The sequence below is a fragment of the Erithacus rubecula genome (assembly GCF_903797595.1).
Source record: "Erithacus rubecula genome assembly, contig: SUPER_Z_unloc_2, whole genome shotgun sequence".
NCBI lineage: Eukaryota > Metazoa > Chordata > Aves > Passeriformes > Muscicapidae > Erithacus > Erithacus rubecula.
In genome coordinates, this window is record NW_027635860.1 from 14,309,854 (window position 1) to 14,327,079 (window position 17,226).

Here is a 17,226-nt window from a genome sequence, read left to right on the forward strand (position 1 = left end):
TTGTGCTTTAGAGAGTGTTTGCTGTTTGGCTGTTAAGTTTAGTAATTTTCTCCCAACTAAGAAATCACATGTTCTAAAATCTGCAAGTTCTTGGCCAAAAGAAATGGATGAAGAAGAGGGGATGCATTTGGTAGATGCATTAAAAATGAGGCAACTCAGGAAAATGAAGATCTGGTCTTAGCAGAGCTTACCCCACAAATGGCACAAACTTTCAAGTGGTGTTCTGCTTCTGCTCACTTTCTGATGGCATAAAGACCTTTGAGTGACTTTAGATTCACAGAATCCTAGAATAGTGTGGTTTTGAAGACACCTTATAGACCATCTAATTTCAGCCCCCTGCCATGGGCAGGGATGCCAACCACAGGACCAGGTTCCTCCAAACCCTCTCCCACCTGGTCTTGGACACTCCCAGGGGTGGGACAGCCAGTGCTTCTCTAGGCAACTTCTGTCAGGGCCTCACCACCTAAATGTTTACATTTTTCCTTTTATCAGCTAAATTTACCTCTTTCAGCTTAAAACCATTCCTCCTTATCTTGTCACTCCATCCCTTATCCAAGTTCCTCTCTAGCTTTCTTGGAGTTAGGCACTGGAAGGGACTCTGAGGTCTCACTGGAGCCTTCTCTTCTCCAGGTGAAAACCCCTAGCTCTCCCAGCCTGGCTCCAGAGCAGAGAGGCCCTCTGATCACTTTTTTGTTCTCCTCTGGATTTCCTCCAACAGTGCCACATCCTTCTTATGCTGAGGATCCTGGAGCTGGATGCACCTCTGCAGGTGGGGTCTCACCAGAGCGAGTAGAGGTGCACAAACCTCTCCCTCCACCTGCTGCCCACACTTCCACTGATGCAGCCTTTGGCTTTCAGAGCACACTGCCAGGTCATCTTGAGCTTGTAATCCACTAAAGCATCAAGCCCTTCTCCCCAGGGCTGCTCTCAATCCATTCTGTATGTGTGCTCGGCATTGCCCCAGCCCAGGTGCAGGACCTTTCTCTTGGCCTTGCTGGACTGCATGAACTGAATTCTGAACCAACTTGTTGGACTTAGTTTCTGAACAAAAAACTCAGTTGTGCATGTTGAATTAGTGCAACTGAAGATGGAATAAGGACTATGGTCAGACAGCCAGCCTGGGAGCAGCTACACCTGCTCTTCTTTCTGGTCTTCACATGGAGATTATACTCAAAAGATGTAATTACGTTAAAGCACAACATGTCCTCCAGCAGTGACCTCATGCTTAAGCCCTCCCTTAAAATCCTGTGGTCAAAACCTATTAAATAGTAAAAAAAACCAAAAAACCACAACCAAACAACAAATTCCATGGGACTATTCACAGGGCAAAATCTGAATTTTCTTTTCAAAGTGGAGCAGATTTTTGCCCCACCTCCTCTCCCTTTGTTGGTAGGCCTTGAGGAATCTTGTGTTGATCATGCATCTCTATTGGTAACATCTTGAGCAAGGACCCTTATACATGTACATCTATGTACAATTTTATAGGTAGGTATTACTCAGGTTTTAGTACTTTACTCCTGCAGCCCAGTGGATCGTCTCATGGCCATCCCAGGGGATCTAAGCACCTCACTGTACTGACCTAAAGAAGCAAGCTCTGGGAGAAAACCAGTATTAATCAAAATTGTACTTTTAACTCGAATTTACTCTATGACTAAGCATAGAGAGCATACAGCCCCAGATGAATGCTGTGGGGTAAGACATGACCAGAGGAGTCTCCTTTTGTCCAATCCCTAGGGATTTATTAGGAAGGTAAGTTTTCTCTGCTGTAAGAGTTTTGAGTTTTAAGTAACACTGAGATAATTTATACCATTACCACCTTGTAATTTTCCAGAGATTTAATTCAAGACTTGTTAAAATGTAGAGTAACAAGAAGTCATGAAGGAAGTGCTATTTTAAAAAAACAATTCTCTTTTTAGGTTATAATACAATCTTCAGATAAGCTAAATCAGAAGGAGCAGTGAATACACAGTTCTGTTTAAGTTTTCTTGTTAAGTTTTCTTGTGTTGAATTCATCACATAAAAAAAGAGAAAAAATTATTAAGTTGGATAAAAATAAATTGAATTTCTTCTATGAATATTTGATGTTAAAATATAATTTATTTTCTATTGACACAATCGTAATGAAAAAGTAAAATATGTAGTAAGACATGCAGAAATACCCCAACAAATTATGTATTAAAAATGCCAAATAAAGATTTGCTTTGTCGTATCTCTAAAAAATGCTAACTTTCTAGTGATTTAGTCAGCAGCCAGAGTTTTGCAGGTAACCATTGAAAAGTGGGAGTCAGATCCCAGGAAACTGAGCTTCTCTTTAATAGGAGAATGCTTCCCACTTCCTTGGGGAACACCATGTGTGTTTGGTAGAACAATCTGAGAAGGAGACAGCAGAGTTCCAATGGTTTTGTTCTCCTGAGAATACATAACCTATTCCTCCTGGAAGACCTTGAGCTAAAAGAGAATGCTATTAAGCTTCAGACATTGCTGGTGCTTTTTATTTCACAATACTTTATCTTATTTTTTCACTTGACAGTCTGGAGAACTTAAGGAAAAACTGCAGTTCTGGTAAGAGTAATTTTTTTCTCATAAATAATGTTCTACCTCTTCAGCTGTCATGAACTGAAGAAACTCCTCGGATTTGGTACTTGGATGTACATCCATGAAGACTTACTTCCATTTCTCATAGATCTCACTCTGGAAGTGAGACCTGTTCCCCCTCTCTTTGTTGTGTGGTATCTTAGCAGACCACTTCTAGTCTGAAATCCTATCTTTGGTACAGGTAGCTGCTACCCAAGTTGGGATGTGTATTAAAAATTTAGGATGTCCTAAGCTCCCCCTTTCTCTGTGGATGGTGATACACACACAGTTGAGTGGAATTGGACAGTTTTGCTGTACACTGTGCCAGATCAGGATTTTTACTGCCCTTTTCATGCCCTGCTTGTCTCCAGAGGAGCTCCCTGGTGCCTTACTCAGCAGTACAGTCCCACTGGCATACCCCTCCTGCTCTGATCTGACTGCTGCCTGGGTCAGCAGCTCTTCCTTTCAAAGCCTCCTCCTCCTCTTCAGCTGCCACCCATCCCTGCCATGTGGGCATGTCATTAGGAATGAGGGGAAATAGTTGCCAGCTTGCACAAAGCCTCACTCTCGTGACCCCAGCTCACTGCTTACCTCCGTGACGGCGAAGCTGCGTTTCCCACAGGGAACAACCTTGTACCACTTGTCGTGCAGAACATCCATGAAGCCATGGGATTTGTACTGGCTGATAAGGTCAGAGATGTTTGAAGTGAGCGGAGAGTTGGGGGGAAGACCAATGCCATATCCTAGGAGGGAGAACAGTACAATCATCTCTTTCTTTCCTGTTTGGTTTTAGCTGATGTATGTTCATTTCAGCATGGAAGAGCAAGCTGGCACTCTGTTTCAGACAGCCAGCTCAAACCTGGCTTACTGTGATCTGAGAATGCTGAGGCAAGACCTTTTCTTGGTGCAAAATAAGTCCCCCAATATAAACAGAACAAGCAAATTCCAAATTATTATGGCCACACAAGAAATACGTAAAACAAGAGGTTCAGAAATTTGAAATGGAGAGAATGGATGAATAAATATTTTCTCTAGAAACACAGACTTTTTCATGCCCTTGCCATGGATTCTTTCAGCAATGCAAAAGGGCCTCAATGTCACATAAACCATTGTGTGATCTCCTTGCATTGCTAGAGCAGTGGATGTGACTGTGGTGTCAGATGTGACATTTTCTTCCTACTCATTTTCTGATGAGAAGCTGTATGCATGTAAATATAGACAGAAGCAATCTTCATTGTTATCACACAGCAATTTAAAGCCCAGGGGCTATACTTTCAGTTCATGTACTTCTACTCTGGGACTGACAGGGACTTTCAGGTACTAATAAATGCAGTTTTTAGCCACTGGGTTGTCTTTCACCATGTTAAAGTGTTGGTAAAGGACTTAGTGTAAGTGAAAATGAATTCAGTAACTCTGAATGTGGTATTTCTATTAGCAGAATCTGGGGTTTGGCTTTAGAAATTCTAAACAAATACACTTGATCCCTTGAAGACATGCAGCTGCATGCCAGTTGCCTGCAGAAATTAATTTCTAGTCCACTGTGGATTTTTGTTTCTCAGTTCAGAATTCAGAGTTTCAGACTGTCTCCTTAAAAACCCAACAACAATACAGGAAGAAAGAGAAAAACCCTCACAGGTGAGTGCTTAATTTGCCAAAGTGGCTCACTTTTGACGAGTGATGAGGTGATCACTGTTCCCACAGTGCAATAGTCTCCCTTTCTGCTGAGTTTTTTACATTGTGCCTGTAATTCCATCTGAATGAATTTGCTCACATCAAAGGGTTTGTTTCAGAGCTGGCACAGCAAGGACTCATAAATATCACATTTTCAGCATACTTTTTTAGTAATTGGGTGATATGAAGTCAAATCATCTGAAATCATATAGTTCAGGGCCTATTTTTTTGTTTCTTTTTCTATATCAAAATCTAATCTACTTGAATTGAAGTTGTGGAAGCTTCTGGTTTTATTTCAGCAGAGCTGACCTTTCTGAAAGGGATTTATCAGGTTTCTGAAGGAGGTTGTTTTACTGTGTGTTGGGAGCAGCTGGAATGATTGCCCTTGTAGGGGAGGAAAGTGAAAGCACCAGTCCTTTCCACTGGCTATCTATCACAAAAGTGGTTTCTAATGCTACTCATGTGCTCATCCGTGCTGGAAGCAGCTTCACGCCAGTCTTGCTTCCAGGCTGGCTTCTGAACTATCCCTGCTAAATTCTTGAGGCTGCATGAGGCCAAGCACCAGGGCAGACTCCTTTCTCAATTAACTACAGATTCAGTGGGAATCTTGAGCTGACATTCAAAATGGGAACAGTATTTGCTTCAGATGAGAGTGAAACTGCAGACCCACATTTTGAATACATTTGAACTGGGTTTTGAACACATGTCAACATAGCAAGCTGGCAGAAGAGAAGCCTCATTTCAGGGGCCTCTTTATTTCATGGTGAGCAGGTAAATGGACTCTGCCTCCTACTTGTCTGGAGACACACTGTCTGAGCACTTGGAATAATTTCTATGTAGAGCATGGCAACAGGTCATAGAATCACAACATCATTTGGGTTGGAAGGGACATTAAATACCATTTTGTTCCACTGCCTGCCACGGGGGATCTTCCACAAGACCAAATTGTTCAAAGCTTCACCAAACCTGGCCTTGAAACAGGTGGGAAAAGTGAGTCTCAAAAAACCCACAAGAAAAGTCTGGAGCTTTTGTTCTGCCCAATCAGTGAGGATTTTGTCATAATCCCCAAGGGGTCTTCAGTTTCACCTCTCTATTTTCAGTAAGAATACCACAGCACAACAAAGCAAATTCAGCACACGAGGAACAGAGCAGTGTGTTATAAAACTGGTTCTTACCTTCAATGGCAAAGGGTTTTCCCACAGTTAGGAGCTTGCAGTCAGCATCTATGGACACTTCATAATCTAAGAGTGCTTTATCCATGATGAAGGCATCAAGTTTCTCTGGATCATGCCTGTATTCAACATCAACGTCAGAAACACAATCACTTCACAGCCTAAATGACACTGAATATTTGCCTATGCCATTTTTTTGGAAGATTACTCTATGCAAATAGGGACCAGAGACTGCTATTTGCATATCTGTGCTTAAAATGAAAGCTGATTTCTATTTTGAAGGAGGAAATTATGCATGAAATGCAAACTTTGTGTATTAAAAACTGTCAGTGTGTTTAGGACTTACTTTGTTCCCACAAAATACTGTTGTTCTGAAAGACAAAAATCACTACAAAATTATTCTACTACTTTGGTTCAATTGAAAGTGAGCACAAGGCTTTAACAGAGAAGATCAAAACTTGCTAAAATACTGTTGCTGTCTTGGTTTCTTTGTGATGTTAAACTTGGGGGATACTAGAGCGAAAATACAGAAGGGTAAGTTATTCAAAGGTATTTCTCCTTTCTCCTTGAATATGAGGTAAATTATTTCCTTCACCCAATTTATATTTTCCTTGCGCTGTCTTCATGAACACAATGACTGAATTTTACTAAAATAATAATTTCTGAACAGCATGCTTGGATAAAATAATGATACAAAAGAACAGCTGCAGTGCCTGGTACTCATCTGGCCCCAGGACTGCACCTTCCATTCCTGTCCCCTTAAAAGTCTGGGCATTCTCTTGATGTGGTTACTTCATTGATTTCAATCCATTGACTCCAGTTTGACCCAAAGAACTGCCATGTGTCTTAACTGTCAACAAGATATGTCTGGGGAAAAATATATAAACAGGAAACAACAGGAAAAGGCTCCTGGAGAAAAGTTCTCATGCTATCTGCTTGTCAACTTCTAAGGTAAAATGAATGAATGATTTCAGGCTTATTATCACCTCTCTTGTTTCCTGGAATAATTGTGTGACCCCCAGACTGTTAAGCGCAGATGTCTCTGAGGCACACTGACACCATGATTCTCCAAAGCAACAAGACTTTTATTATTTTTTACCAATCTAGTGCTTCTTTTCTTCATTTTAATGATAAATTAAGGTTCCTCTCTATGAACCTCCTTTCCTCCCATCACAATGAGGAACCTCATTGGCAGCTTTTGCTTGGACTGGATGTTTTTTTCTGAATGTTTCTCACTGCCTGATGGTGGGCTCCCAAGCTCAGAAGCTTGCCAGGAGTTTATTCATTCCCCTTGCCTGACGGCATCCCCACAACCAGGTGGCCATTCCCACCTGGCCTAAATGTGAATTAATCCATTGAACTCCTGTGTTTTGTGGGACCCTCAGCACCGGGAAGGAGAGGACCAAGGGGACATGGTGTTTATATTTTCTGCTACATCTGTCTCTCGGTCACCACCTTTTTCTATTCCCACCATCCTCACCACCACCCCTCTCTCTCTCGCATTTACTGTCAAATCAAATCCTCACTACTGACTTTGGCCTTGCTTTCGCCTCAATTCGGGCACCTCTCTGAACAGTTTAATAACCAGACCGTGGCAGCTGGCCAGGCAGGCAGGTGTGGTGCAGCATGCAGGGGCTCACTTCAGGTGGGCCACGCCGTCGGTGGTGGCAGGGACGTTGTAGCGCCGCATGTACTCGTGCATCTCGGGGAAGCTCTGCCTCACGTAATCCTCCGCGCTGCTCTCCCGCACCGTGCCGAAGCGGAACCCCTGCGACGGGTGGTGGAGCTGCGGGCACAGCAGAGCATTAGCAGAGCCATCTGCTCCCGTCCCACCTGCTGTCTCGACCCTAGAGTGCCAGAAATCTTCGGTGCTCGTGGACCTGCCTCTCCATGCTTTGCTGCAGGCAGCTTCCCACCCCACAGCAAGAGCTGGAAAGGCTCACCAGATGACTGAAGAGCCTGTCTGTGTACTTTCAGGGTTTTCTTCAAATGTTGAAAACAATTCCCATTAAACACCCCGAACACCCAAATGCAGGTGTTTATTTGGATTATTTGTCTCTAGAACAGACCATGTTTCAGGAACTGTAATGAGAAGCCTCTGGGCTGGTTACAATCCACTTTCTTTGGCTCTAGATACACAGCAAAGATTTGTTTTGGCAGAATGTTTTACTTTGTCCTCAGGGATGAAATTTAGCCTTCTGCAGAAGGGTAGCACTCCCAATTCGTTTCTACAAGTCTAGATACCATACCACAGTCCTCACAGCCATTCCTCACAGACATACTGAGGACTGAATGGTCACCAAAAAGTCTCCCCTGGCTGTGAGATGGAGGGAGAATTTCCCTCTGCATGGCTCAGGCTGCAACCATGCATATACACACACAGTCCTTTTGCAGCTCTGTGCCCTGCCCTTCTCTGAACTGACTGCACACTCTGCAACCACAGGGAGCTCAGTTCAGGTTTCACAGACCCCTTTCTGAAGTTTCTGTTCACCTTTGGAGCATTCAGTGGCTCTGGGAAAAGTCTCAAGCTGACATGGAGGTGCCAGCCAGCATCTTCCACTATGCCAAGCACTTCCTTGAGGTGTCAAAGTGCTCCCAAGCCACACTAATTAAAAAGCCTCCAGCAACCCACCAGCCTCTAACAGGCCCAGCTTTCAGAGGACAGGAAGCCAAGCAGAGCTAAGGCTGAAGCAGTCATGCTGTATTTGCTTCCCACAAAGCTCCTGGACATCACAACTTGCAAAAATGATCTCACCACAGCCACGCTCTCCTTGGCAAAGACCAAATAAAGAAACATTCCACCAGTCCATCTGGCCTCTGCATTATCATCTACACAGAACAGACTGCAGGGCAGCACAAATCCACAAAAAGACCTTTCCCAGTCTTCTCTTCAATGACCCCAGGGATAAAAGAGCGTTTATATTTTTTTAAGAATGGCAGAGGTAAGATGTAAATTCACTGTCACCCAGTTTAATCTGAAAAGGAACAGAAAAATGTCTTTTGGATGATGCTTTTGATGTCACAGAAATTATTAACATTCTGTATTTCTGGTAATTTTTACCTGAAATTGAAAATTAAAGTAGGCAGATGGTTACCACCTTGTGGTCTGCTGATCTAGTCTAAGTCTGTGAGTGTGGATGGAGCTGGCTTTTTTTTTTTTTTCATTCTGGTGTAGATGGCTGTGGGATAAGCAACGCAGGGTGTGCCTCCATCTGGAGCTGGCCATAGTGCTGTGCCAGAAGGACTGTGGGCACAGAGGGAAATGTTCTTGCCTGAGAGCGTGGGAGTAGCATTCAAGTGCCAGAAGACATAAATAACAGGAGTTGGGCTGTGACAATACATCATGGAGACTTCCAGCACAATGCTGCCAAGCCCAGTCTTGAGGCACTGAAGATGACCTGCTAAAGAAGGTCAGTGAGGTTCATGCACTCGCTGTCCCAAGAAGGTCATCCCCACAGTCAGGACTATCTTTTATGTTTTATTTCTTGGCAGTTTCAGGGAAGATATGGAAAACCTCATTAACACCCAACACTGAACCACACTGGCATCTCCCAAGTCAACTTAGGTGTTTCTTGTGAAGTTTGTGGCCTACCTAGTGACACCAACTGCAGCACAACATCTGATCTGCAAATGAAGTCTGACTTCACTGGAAAGCATCTCTCACTCAGACTGTCACCAATGTCTGCATTTGGCTAAACTTTTAAGCCTGAATGAGAAAGGCTGGTAAAAAAACAGTAAACTGCACCTCTATGCAATTTTCTATTCTAAATTCTTTATTGAGGACTGCCCATGCTTTGCTTTGTGTTGGGCACGCTGTCAAATTTCACCCCAAATTAGGACAACAACGGAATGTTTATTAGATCAGAATTCCACCTGGCTTAGTATCTTGTCTCTAGCAACAGGATATACCTGGTGGGAATTCTTGGGAAGTCTGTATAAGGGAGTTGGTCAGCAATCCATTGTATGCAGTGCTCTACCTGCTTCTGGTAATCTCTGCTTTCTCTTAAGCATCATTACGTGTTTGCAACTTCGTATTTAATCAATTCCTTTTACAAAGCATAAATGTTAACAGTGGTTGTAACCCTCTTGGTCTTTCAAGGACTTTTGTTTTCTTCTTACTGCTGTTTACCCAAAGGAGGAAAAAGCTTGCTTGCAGCTCTTTGGATTGACAGTGCAAAATGCTGCCAAAAGCACTGCACTGATGATTTGCTAAGACTGCTAAGGGTTAGTTGCTTCAACAGAAGATAAAACCTTCAGGATGAAAAAGACTCACCACATGGAAGATTATGTGACAAGATGGAAACCACAAATATCTGTATCCTGATAGGATAGGTAAATGCCATAGTCTTGCTCTGAATCTTGCCCTATTAATTGTCTCTTTTTTCTAATCTTTTCTGTTTCTCATGCTCTCTTTCTTTTGTGTTTTTTATGTTTTGAAAGTGCTATATTGAAAGAGTCTTTCTGTTTTCTATAATGAGTAATGGAATGTCAATGCCTAGGGCTTCAGAAAAATCATAAAGACTGAAAAAACAGCATTTGAAGAATCAAGAATGGATTCTATGTATTTATTTTTTTTAAACTTGTAATTCAGGGGAGACAGTTACTTACTTTTTTACCAGTAATTGCAAATACAAAGACCACCTTAATGGAAGAAATTGCTGTTGAAATTAGAGTAATTTCTACTTCATGGATTCTCTACTTCTGTGTATATACTATTCCTTCATGAAACAGTGTCAGAGGTGAATAACCATCACAAAGCAGGTATAGGGCAATGGAAATGTTTACACTTTTTGTATTCAGAATACCTGAAGGTTTGCTGATCACTCTAGTACGATTAAAATTAATTGTATAAAAATAATAAAATAAAATAAATGTATTCAACAGCTGCAGATCCATCTCCAGAAATGAGTTTTCTTAGCACTTGGCTTAATGGAGCTACAAAGTCCCTTCAAAATCAGACATCTATGGCTGTAAGAAGTGGAAAGAACAAGGTTTCTTCCGACCTGCAGGGAGGCTCTGATGTAACAGTGATGTGGGGTTTATGGACTTTCTGTCCCAAGAAAATCATCACCACAATTGTCCTGGCTTGACAACTCATTGAACAAGATGTGAAGATTGTCATGGGTACAAATATTGCAAAAATAGCAGTATGTCAAATAAAGATTTTTAAATTTCTTTAACTATCAGATCATTGAATCACAAAATCCTTTAAAGACCCTAAAGATCAGACCCCCACCAGTAACCCAACACTGCTGAGCCCATCACTAAAATATGTCCCCAAGAGTCACATCTAAAGGTCTTTTAAACCTCTCTAGGGATTGTGACTTCCTCACTTCCCTGCATAGCCTGCTCTAATGCTTGACAACCCTTATGGTGAATAAATTTTCCCTGGATCTGTCTTCTGAAGACCCATTAGTGTTTATCAAACAACCAGCCCTTGGAGTGTTATCTGCCAAGGCCACCACAGCCAGTTGACTGTGAGCTTGAGCAGGGAAACACCAACAGCCTGGGCAGTCCAGAAACAAGGGTATGAATGTACCAATTGAGCAGCTATGTTAAAAGCATTTAACTGCTAATATATTTTAGTATTTCATTTGTTAAAAGCTAAAAGGGGTTAAAAGCTCATTTAGTGCTGCTGGTTAGTGGCTCTCCTAAAAAGGGTTACAGCTCCAGCAGCCAGCAGTGTCATTTTCGCATCTCAAATACTGGAGATCATGGATTTTGTACCAGTGACCTGAGTTTTGTACCTGAAGCAATGGTGTATACCATGAGGGGCAATTCTTTAGGTGCACCCTGAAGTTTAAGAACCAGCTTCACACCATGAGGAAACATGAAGTTGCACATGAAGTTGTGATGATGCACATGGTGATATCCCATTTGGACCTGGTTTACTGTTTGGGGCACACTCAAGAGATGAGTGGGATATGGAGCCAGAGGGGTCTGAGCACCTGTCTTGAGCACTGGTGCTTGGATTTCACAGGTGCAGGGCTGTGGAATGCCAAGACCAGAGGATCTTGCTGCACAGGACAGGGATTGGAGGTTCAGGAGAATGTCCCATCTTCTGTGAAGGCAGCAGTCTTTGGAGGAAGGACTAGAACATGCTGCTGGGAAGTAGGGGATGAAGGGAAAAGGCCAAAGAGTTATGATTTCTGGAACTGGTGTCCCTGTGAACATTGCTGTCCCTGTGACCTCTCAAGAACAGTATATACCATGGGACACATGGATTGTACCCAGCATTTTCAAGAATCAGTCTCACTGTCAAAGAAAATGTACCATGGGTAAGGAATCAAACAAGAGGCAATATTTTCTTGTACTGTGTGAGGAAATGAAGGGAAATGTGAATGCTGCCAAGCACTGAGAAGGTTAAATGGCTGTTGGGTCACTTGAGCCCTGAGACAGGGAGGTCATGCAGTGTTCAAGAAAACACAAGAGCTTTACAGTACATCCAACTTCTCTGACAGTGCCAGGACAAGCTTTGGGACTTCTCAGAGTCTTCTGTGCCTTGCACAACATGGTGCTCTCAGACAAATTATGTTTGTGCTCCTGCTGCTGAAAGCAAACACTGCAGCTACCAGCTCCCTCTGCTTGGCCCCTTCCAGATCTCCTTGGTTTCTGTCTGCTGTTGTAAAAACATCTGCTGAGTGGGAAGTGGAGAACTTGTTTTGTTTGGGAAGATGTTGAGATGAACTGGGCATCTGCATACATCTATGGCTTGGGGTGCCAATTATGCATAAAAATACCAATGTGATAAACACCAATGTGATGAAACCACAGTAGCAGAAACAGGAAAACACAATCCTGAATGACAGAGGTTTTGCATAACTTGGCACATTTCATTTTATGTAATGCCATTGCACTCAGTGCTGTCAGCTGGGGAGAACACCTAGATGCCAGCCTGAAAGGAAAGAGGCTCAGAAATCTCCAGTGCTGGTTGGGATTTAAAGCTGAAAATGCAGCAGCTAACCTTGGCACTCTTGAGGCTGTGGGACTGCGGGGCTTTGAGGTCTTTCTAGCAGGTTCTGGCTTTTGTATGAGTTTTCACTGCTGCAAAGCCAAATGATTTGCCTCAAGGACTTTCCTCCCCTTGATGCCCTGGCTTAGTTTAGTATAATTTTGAGGTTTGCATCCCATTCAGCTGCCATTTATTTTTGCAGTAAGAACCCCAGGTACAGAAAAATTATGGTCCCAGGTCCACAAAAGTAGGTAATACAATATTACTTTCTGATCCCATGGAGTTTGTGCTTGCTAGGACCTGTGAGGAGACAAGAAACATCTAAACACAGCAGCTACTGGAAAAGGAAATGATGGCTATTTTCTATAAGCAGTGATGTAACTGAAATTTGGGAAATGCCTTCCCAGCATTGATTGATTGATTGATTGATGGGGTGCAGCAGCTGCCTCACTGAGTCTGGTTCAGAACCATTCTGTGAAATGGGACTGGAGGAAAAATGCTTTGGGAATTCCATATCTAATCATGATCTCAACTCATGAGAAGCATTTCATCATTCATTTTGTTGGTCTCTTCAGTGTCCAAATTCAACTTTTTTTTTAGGGAAATGAGAAAAAGGCAATCCAATGTGTAGCTGACAGCAGCGCCAGTGACCACTCACTTCAGTGACAGGGCTAACTTGGACTTAGCTTTTTCCACCACCTACAAAGGTGCTTTTTAATTTAAATAGGGTATAGAAAGGAGAAACATGGCTGAAAATACTTCCCTAATTTTCCAACAACTTCTGAGGAAAAACTATGGTGCAAAAGGTTTTAGTAGCTCACTTCCACAACACTGTTGGTTACCTGGTATAACACCAAGTGCAGTGTTTAATGGGCACCCTGTGCATCAGCAGAATTGTCAGCCTGATCTCTGCCAGGCAACTGCAGCAGAATCTTGAAAATCTGCTCAGTTGCAGTTGCTAATCACTAGAGAAGGATAGCATTAGGTAAGAACTGATGTGGTTTTAGAAAGCAAATGTTTTACAATGACACTTGTCCCTTGCACATAAAGCAATAGTCTTACTTTGCCTTATGTAACTCACATATTTAGGTGGTTTCCCAGTCACCATTAGCTTTCCCATAGCCCAGTGAGAAAATATAAGCAATTGGAAGTGCCAAGCAAAGTTTCAGGGGAAAATTAACAAAACAAATGAAATAATAGTAAAAAAAAAAATAATTCCAGCCACAAACCAATATAAAACTCTTCGTGGGCTTTCCCTTCTCATCTGCAGGAGTTTTTGAAAACTAACTAGTGAAACTAACTAGTGAATATTTATGGGGTGCAGAGGGAGATGAAAGAAAATTATTCACAGTGAAGCACACGAATTTCAGATTTCAGCAGATGAAAATTCACAGCTCAGCTTCTGGAAGTGGAGGTTTTGATCAGGATATGTCCTACGTGTTCAGGCTTCGGAAGCCAAGATATTCCCAGGGCCTCCAGGAGAGGGTGTTTGCAGAATGTATCTGATCAATGCTTTTGCTTCTCTGTTGTGAAAAGTGCTGGTGGAGCTGATTCTTTCCTTGCCAGGATAATGACAGATTTCCTGAAAATTCTGTCACTTTGAACCGGGTTCAGAGAGGTCATCAGCTGGCACAAAATCTGACAGCTGAACTGAAGTTAATGAGCAGCTTCAATCTCAACACAAGTGCACTGTGCACTGCTGACAGTTTATTCTCTTCCTGCAACAAGGGAATAAGTGAAAGGAAACTGTGACCCAGGTCTCTGCTCAGAAATATGAACCTTTGTGCTCACGTTCACTGTGTGAGTGCTGATAATTAAATGTAAGACCTGCTCTGCTCCTTTGTGTGTTGGAAAAGCTGTTCTGCTCAGGGATGAGACTTGGGACTCAGGTCTGTTAATTTCTGGGGGCTGCCCTGATGATTCAGGTGCTGGGCAGTGCAAAAACCTCTGTAAGAAGAGCACTGTGGAGAATATGAATTTGCAGATGTGTTTATCCCTGTTTCTTAATAGTATTCTGAGAGTTTTTTGGGCAGAGGGATCTTGGAGCTGATTTATTCTGGGGAGCTGAGAACTGTAAGGTAGAAAGTGTAAAATATTGTAAGAAAAAAAGGGCAGACTGAGGAAAAAAAAGGGATGCAATTCCCAAAAGGCAGTAGATCACTGCTTCCAATTCCACTTCAGCAGCACAAAGCAGCCATAAAGATGTTCCAGATGGAGTCACTTCATCCAGCATGTTCTTCTGCTTGCTCCCTGTAAAACATGGCTAATGCACTGTCAGGCAGGTGAAATTCTTTTCAAATTAAAAGCAAGCAGAGGAGAACAGTGTTGCTGAGAACATGTTCAAGCTACCAATGAGATACCAAAGATTTTTCATTAGAGAATTCCTCCTGTCCTTCCATCCTGAGTCTTCAGTTTCTGGATGAAAAGCTATTACAGATTTCTGCAAGCATCTCAGGGCTGAAGGAGGAAATCCAATGTGGCAGCAACTTAGAGTGTAGGTAGTTTACCATCTTCAAAATAGTCAACTTTAAAATCCTTTTTCTTACAAATTTCTTCTGCTCCAGCTGTTGCAGTTGGGGGTCAGTCCTCCTACCCTATGGTAACTGTCCCCTGGGTGCCAGCACTGAAAACAGTCCTCTGCCTAAACCTGTAAGGAAGGAATAGTGCTCTGTGTTTTCCAGGAAAGGAACAAACAATGGGTTTGTGTTGTAAAGGAATAATGAGTTACCAAGATGAAGAGGTTTCCACTTGTAGGTGGTGGAACTGTCTACCTGCACAGTCCCCATTTCTTCAACACCTTATTTGCTATTCACTTTGGGCTCAAGACCTTCAAATGAAGGTAAATCAGAGGGAGTCCTGTGTTACTGACAGATCCAACATGGGAATAGAAAGAGATTTTTTCCTTCCTGGAACCAGTGAGTAGTGTGTTAAGCATGAAGTGTAAATATAAATTACAACCATATTTGGATACCCGGCCTCTTGCACAGTGAAATCAGACATTAATACTTGACTTTGCCTGGTGTTCAGTCAAAACTTAATACACTCAATCAAAACCACTATTTCTTCCAGAGCACTTGGACCCTTGTCATCCCTGAACCCAGTGGATCAGTGCAGGATTTCTGGCTCCAGGAGGGTAAGCCAGGCTAGCACGCTGATCTCTGTAGATCACAATAGCTGTGACTTTTGTGAACAATGATAAACATCCTCCATTCTGCTAAGTCAGCTACACAATGATTGTCTACCTGCCAGGTGGTAGGATCAGCTTATGCACCTTCACTGTTCTCTGCTACTTTCTGCCAATTACTTCAGTAACTTCTTGTAATTCTCCACATGCATTGTTTTTTCAAGGATCTGAGGCCCACCTATGATGCAGTTGCTATTTCTGGTGATGGTCTCACTTTCCTTTTTTCAAAATATGTTATGACATTTAGGTATTTAGGTAGTTAGCTTGAGAGTAAGAAACTGGCACCCACATTAATGAGAAAATGCTTAAACACATTAATTCCTTCTAATTCCTGCTTGAAGATCAACCTTCACGACCTACACCACACACAATGAAGTCAGCAGGATTTCCTCTCCTCCATACCTACCCCTAAATTCTTTGGATCTAACAATGAGGGGAGGTGAAGGGACAGTGTGAGGCAATGTGTGTAGATGAAGAGCTCAGAAGCAGTAAGGGCTGGTATGCAGAGATAACAAAAAGATAATTGTTGGCAAGAAGGCATAAAAAGTATATTTCATCAGGAAAGGAAACTTGATTTGCATGACACTGCAGTGCACTGTCTGATAAAAAGGTTATCAAAACAATGCAGATCTGAGCTGGACAGATTCTGAGCCTCCAAAGCTGTAACTCTAACAAGAAATCTTTAGAGAGGTGATGGAGAAGCTAAATAAATCAAGTGTTCACCAGCATAAATTGCATGGGGAAGGTAAAGAAGTCAAGATTTCACCTCCATAAATTGTAGGTGCCTTTCATTCCTGTACGAGGCAACTTTGCAATTCTTTATTCTGGCTGGAGCTTGCTACTCAATTTTGTGTTTGTCTGAGAGCTTTTCACTTTGCTCTCTGTGACACTGAAAGTCCTGTTGAGTTCAAATCCTTCACTGACTCATTAATACCCAGAAAATACACCATGTATTAATTATCAGGCTGTGATGTTGTGAATCATGACCTTCCTGTGCCCAGTAACTTCCTTCACAGAAAAACACGCTCTGTAGTTTCTTCTTTTAATTGCAAAAAGAACCCTGTGCTCCTGCACAAATACTAAACCCCATGGCAGCAGCAAGATTTCTTTAAATTCCAATGAGTTTGTACCTGTGGAAATGGGGGTGGACAGGGGAGCGGCTTCACCTGCAGATGCAGGAGGCATTAACCTGAGACCATGGGAGGTGACATGTCAATGGGGTTATTCCACAATAGGTCATGTTTCTGCTTCTTGTTCTCAGTTGGTTCAGGCCTGCTCACATGCAGGGGCATGCTCCTAGACCGTGTTTGTGACTGGACCTTTGCTGATATACAGATACCCCTGGGCATTGTTATGTTTGCCACACCCCTGGGTCTTTGGAGGTTGCCCTTGTACCATGCAGTTTCTATGTTTGTTATTTTTACATTAAAAGTTCTTTGTTTTTTGGCAACTCTGTCGTTCCCATCTCCCTGTATTACACCACAGATTCCCCAGCTGGCCCAGTCCTCTTATAGATGCCCACAGTGGCCATATATAACTTGACTTTTTGCTATACAATTTAATGCATATTTAAATAAATGCTATTTCATTATCTGTTTAACACATAGCAGTTCAAGTGGTGCCCGTTATAACAATTCATCTCAGGCTGCTGCAGTGCAAGACCACAGCAGTAA

The 17,226-nt window shown here is 42.5% G+C and overlaps 1 protein-coding gene across 1 annotated transcript in view; it reads right to left on the reverse strand.

Annotated features, from left to right (window-relative positions):
• Positions 1 to 17,226, reverse strand: part of GRIN3A (glutamate ionotropic receptor NMDA type subunit 3A) — a 66,440-nt gene that overhangs the window by 11,708 nt on the left and 37,506 nt on the right. The window contains exons 5-7 of the mRNA XM_079331169.1: positions 7,058 to 7,203; positions 5,421 to 5,536; positions 3,166 to 3,317 (exon numbers count right to left, since the gene is read on the reverse strand). Of these exons, the coding sequence (XP_079187295.1) occupies positions 3,166 to 3,317; positions 5,421 to 5,536; positions 7,058 to 7,203 (414 nt within the window). The remainder of the gene's footprint in view (positions 1 to 3,165; positions 3,318 to 5,420; positions 5,537 to 7,057; positions 7,204 to 17,226) is intronic.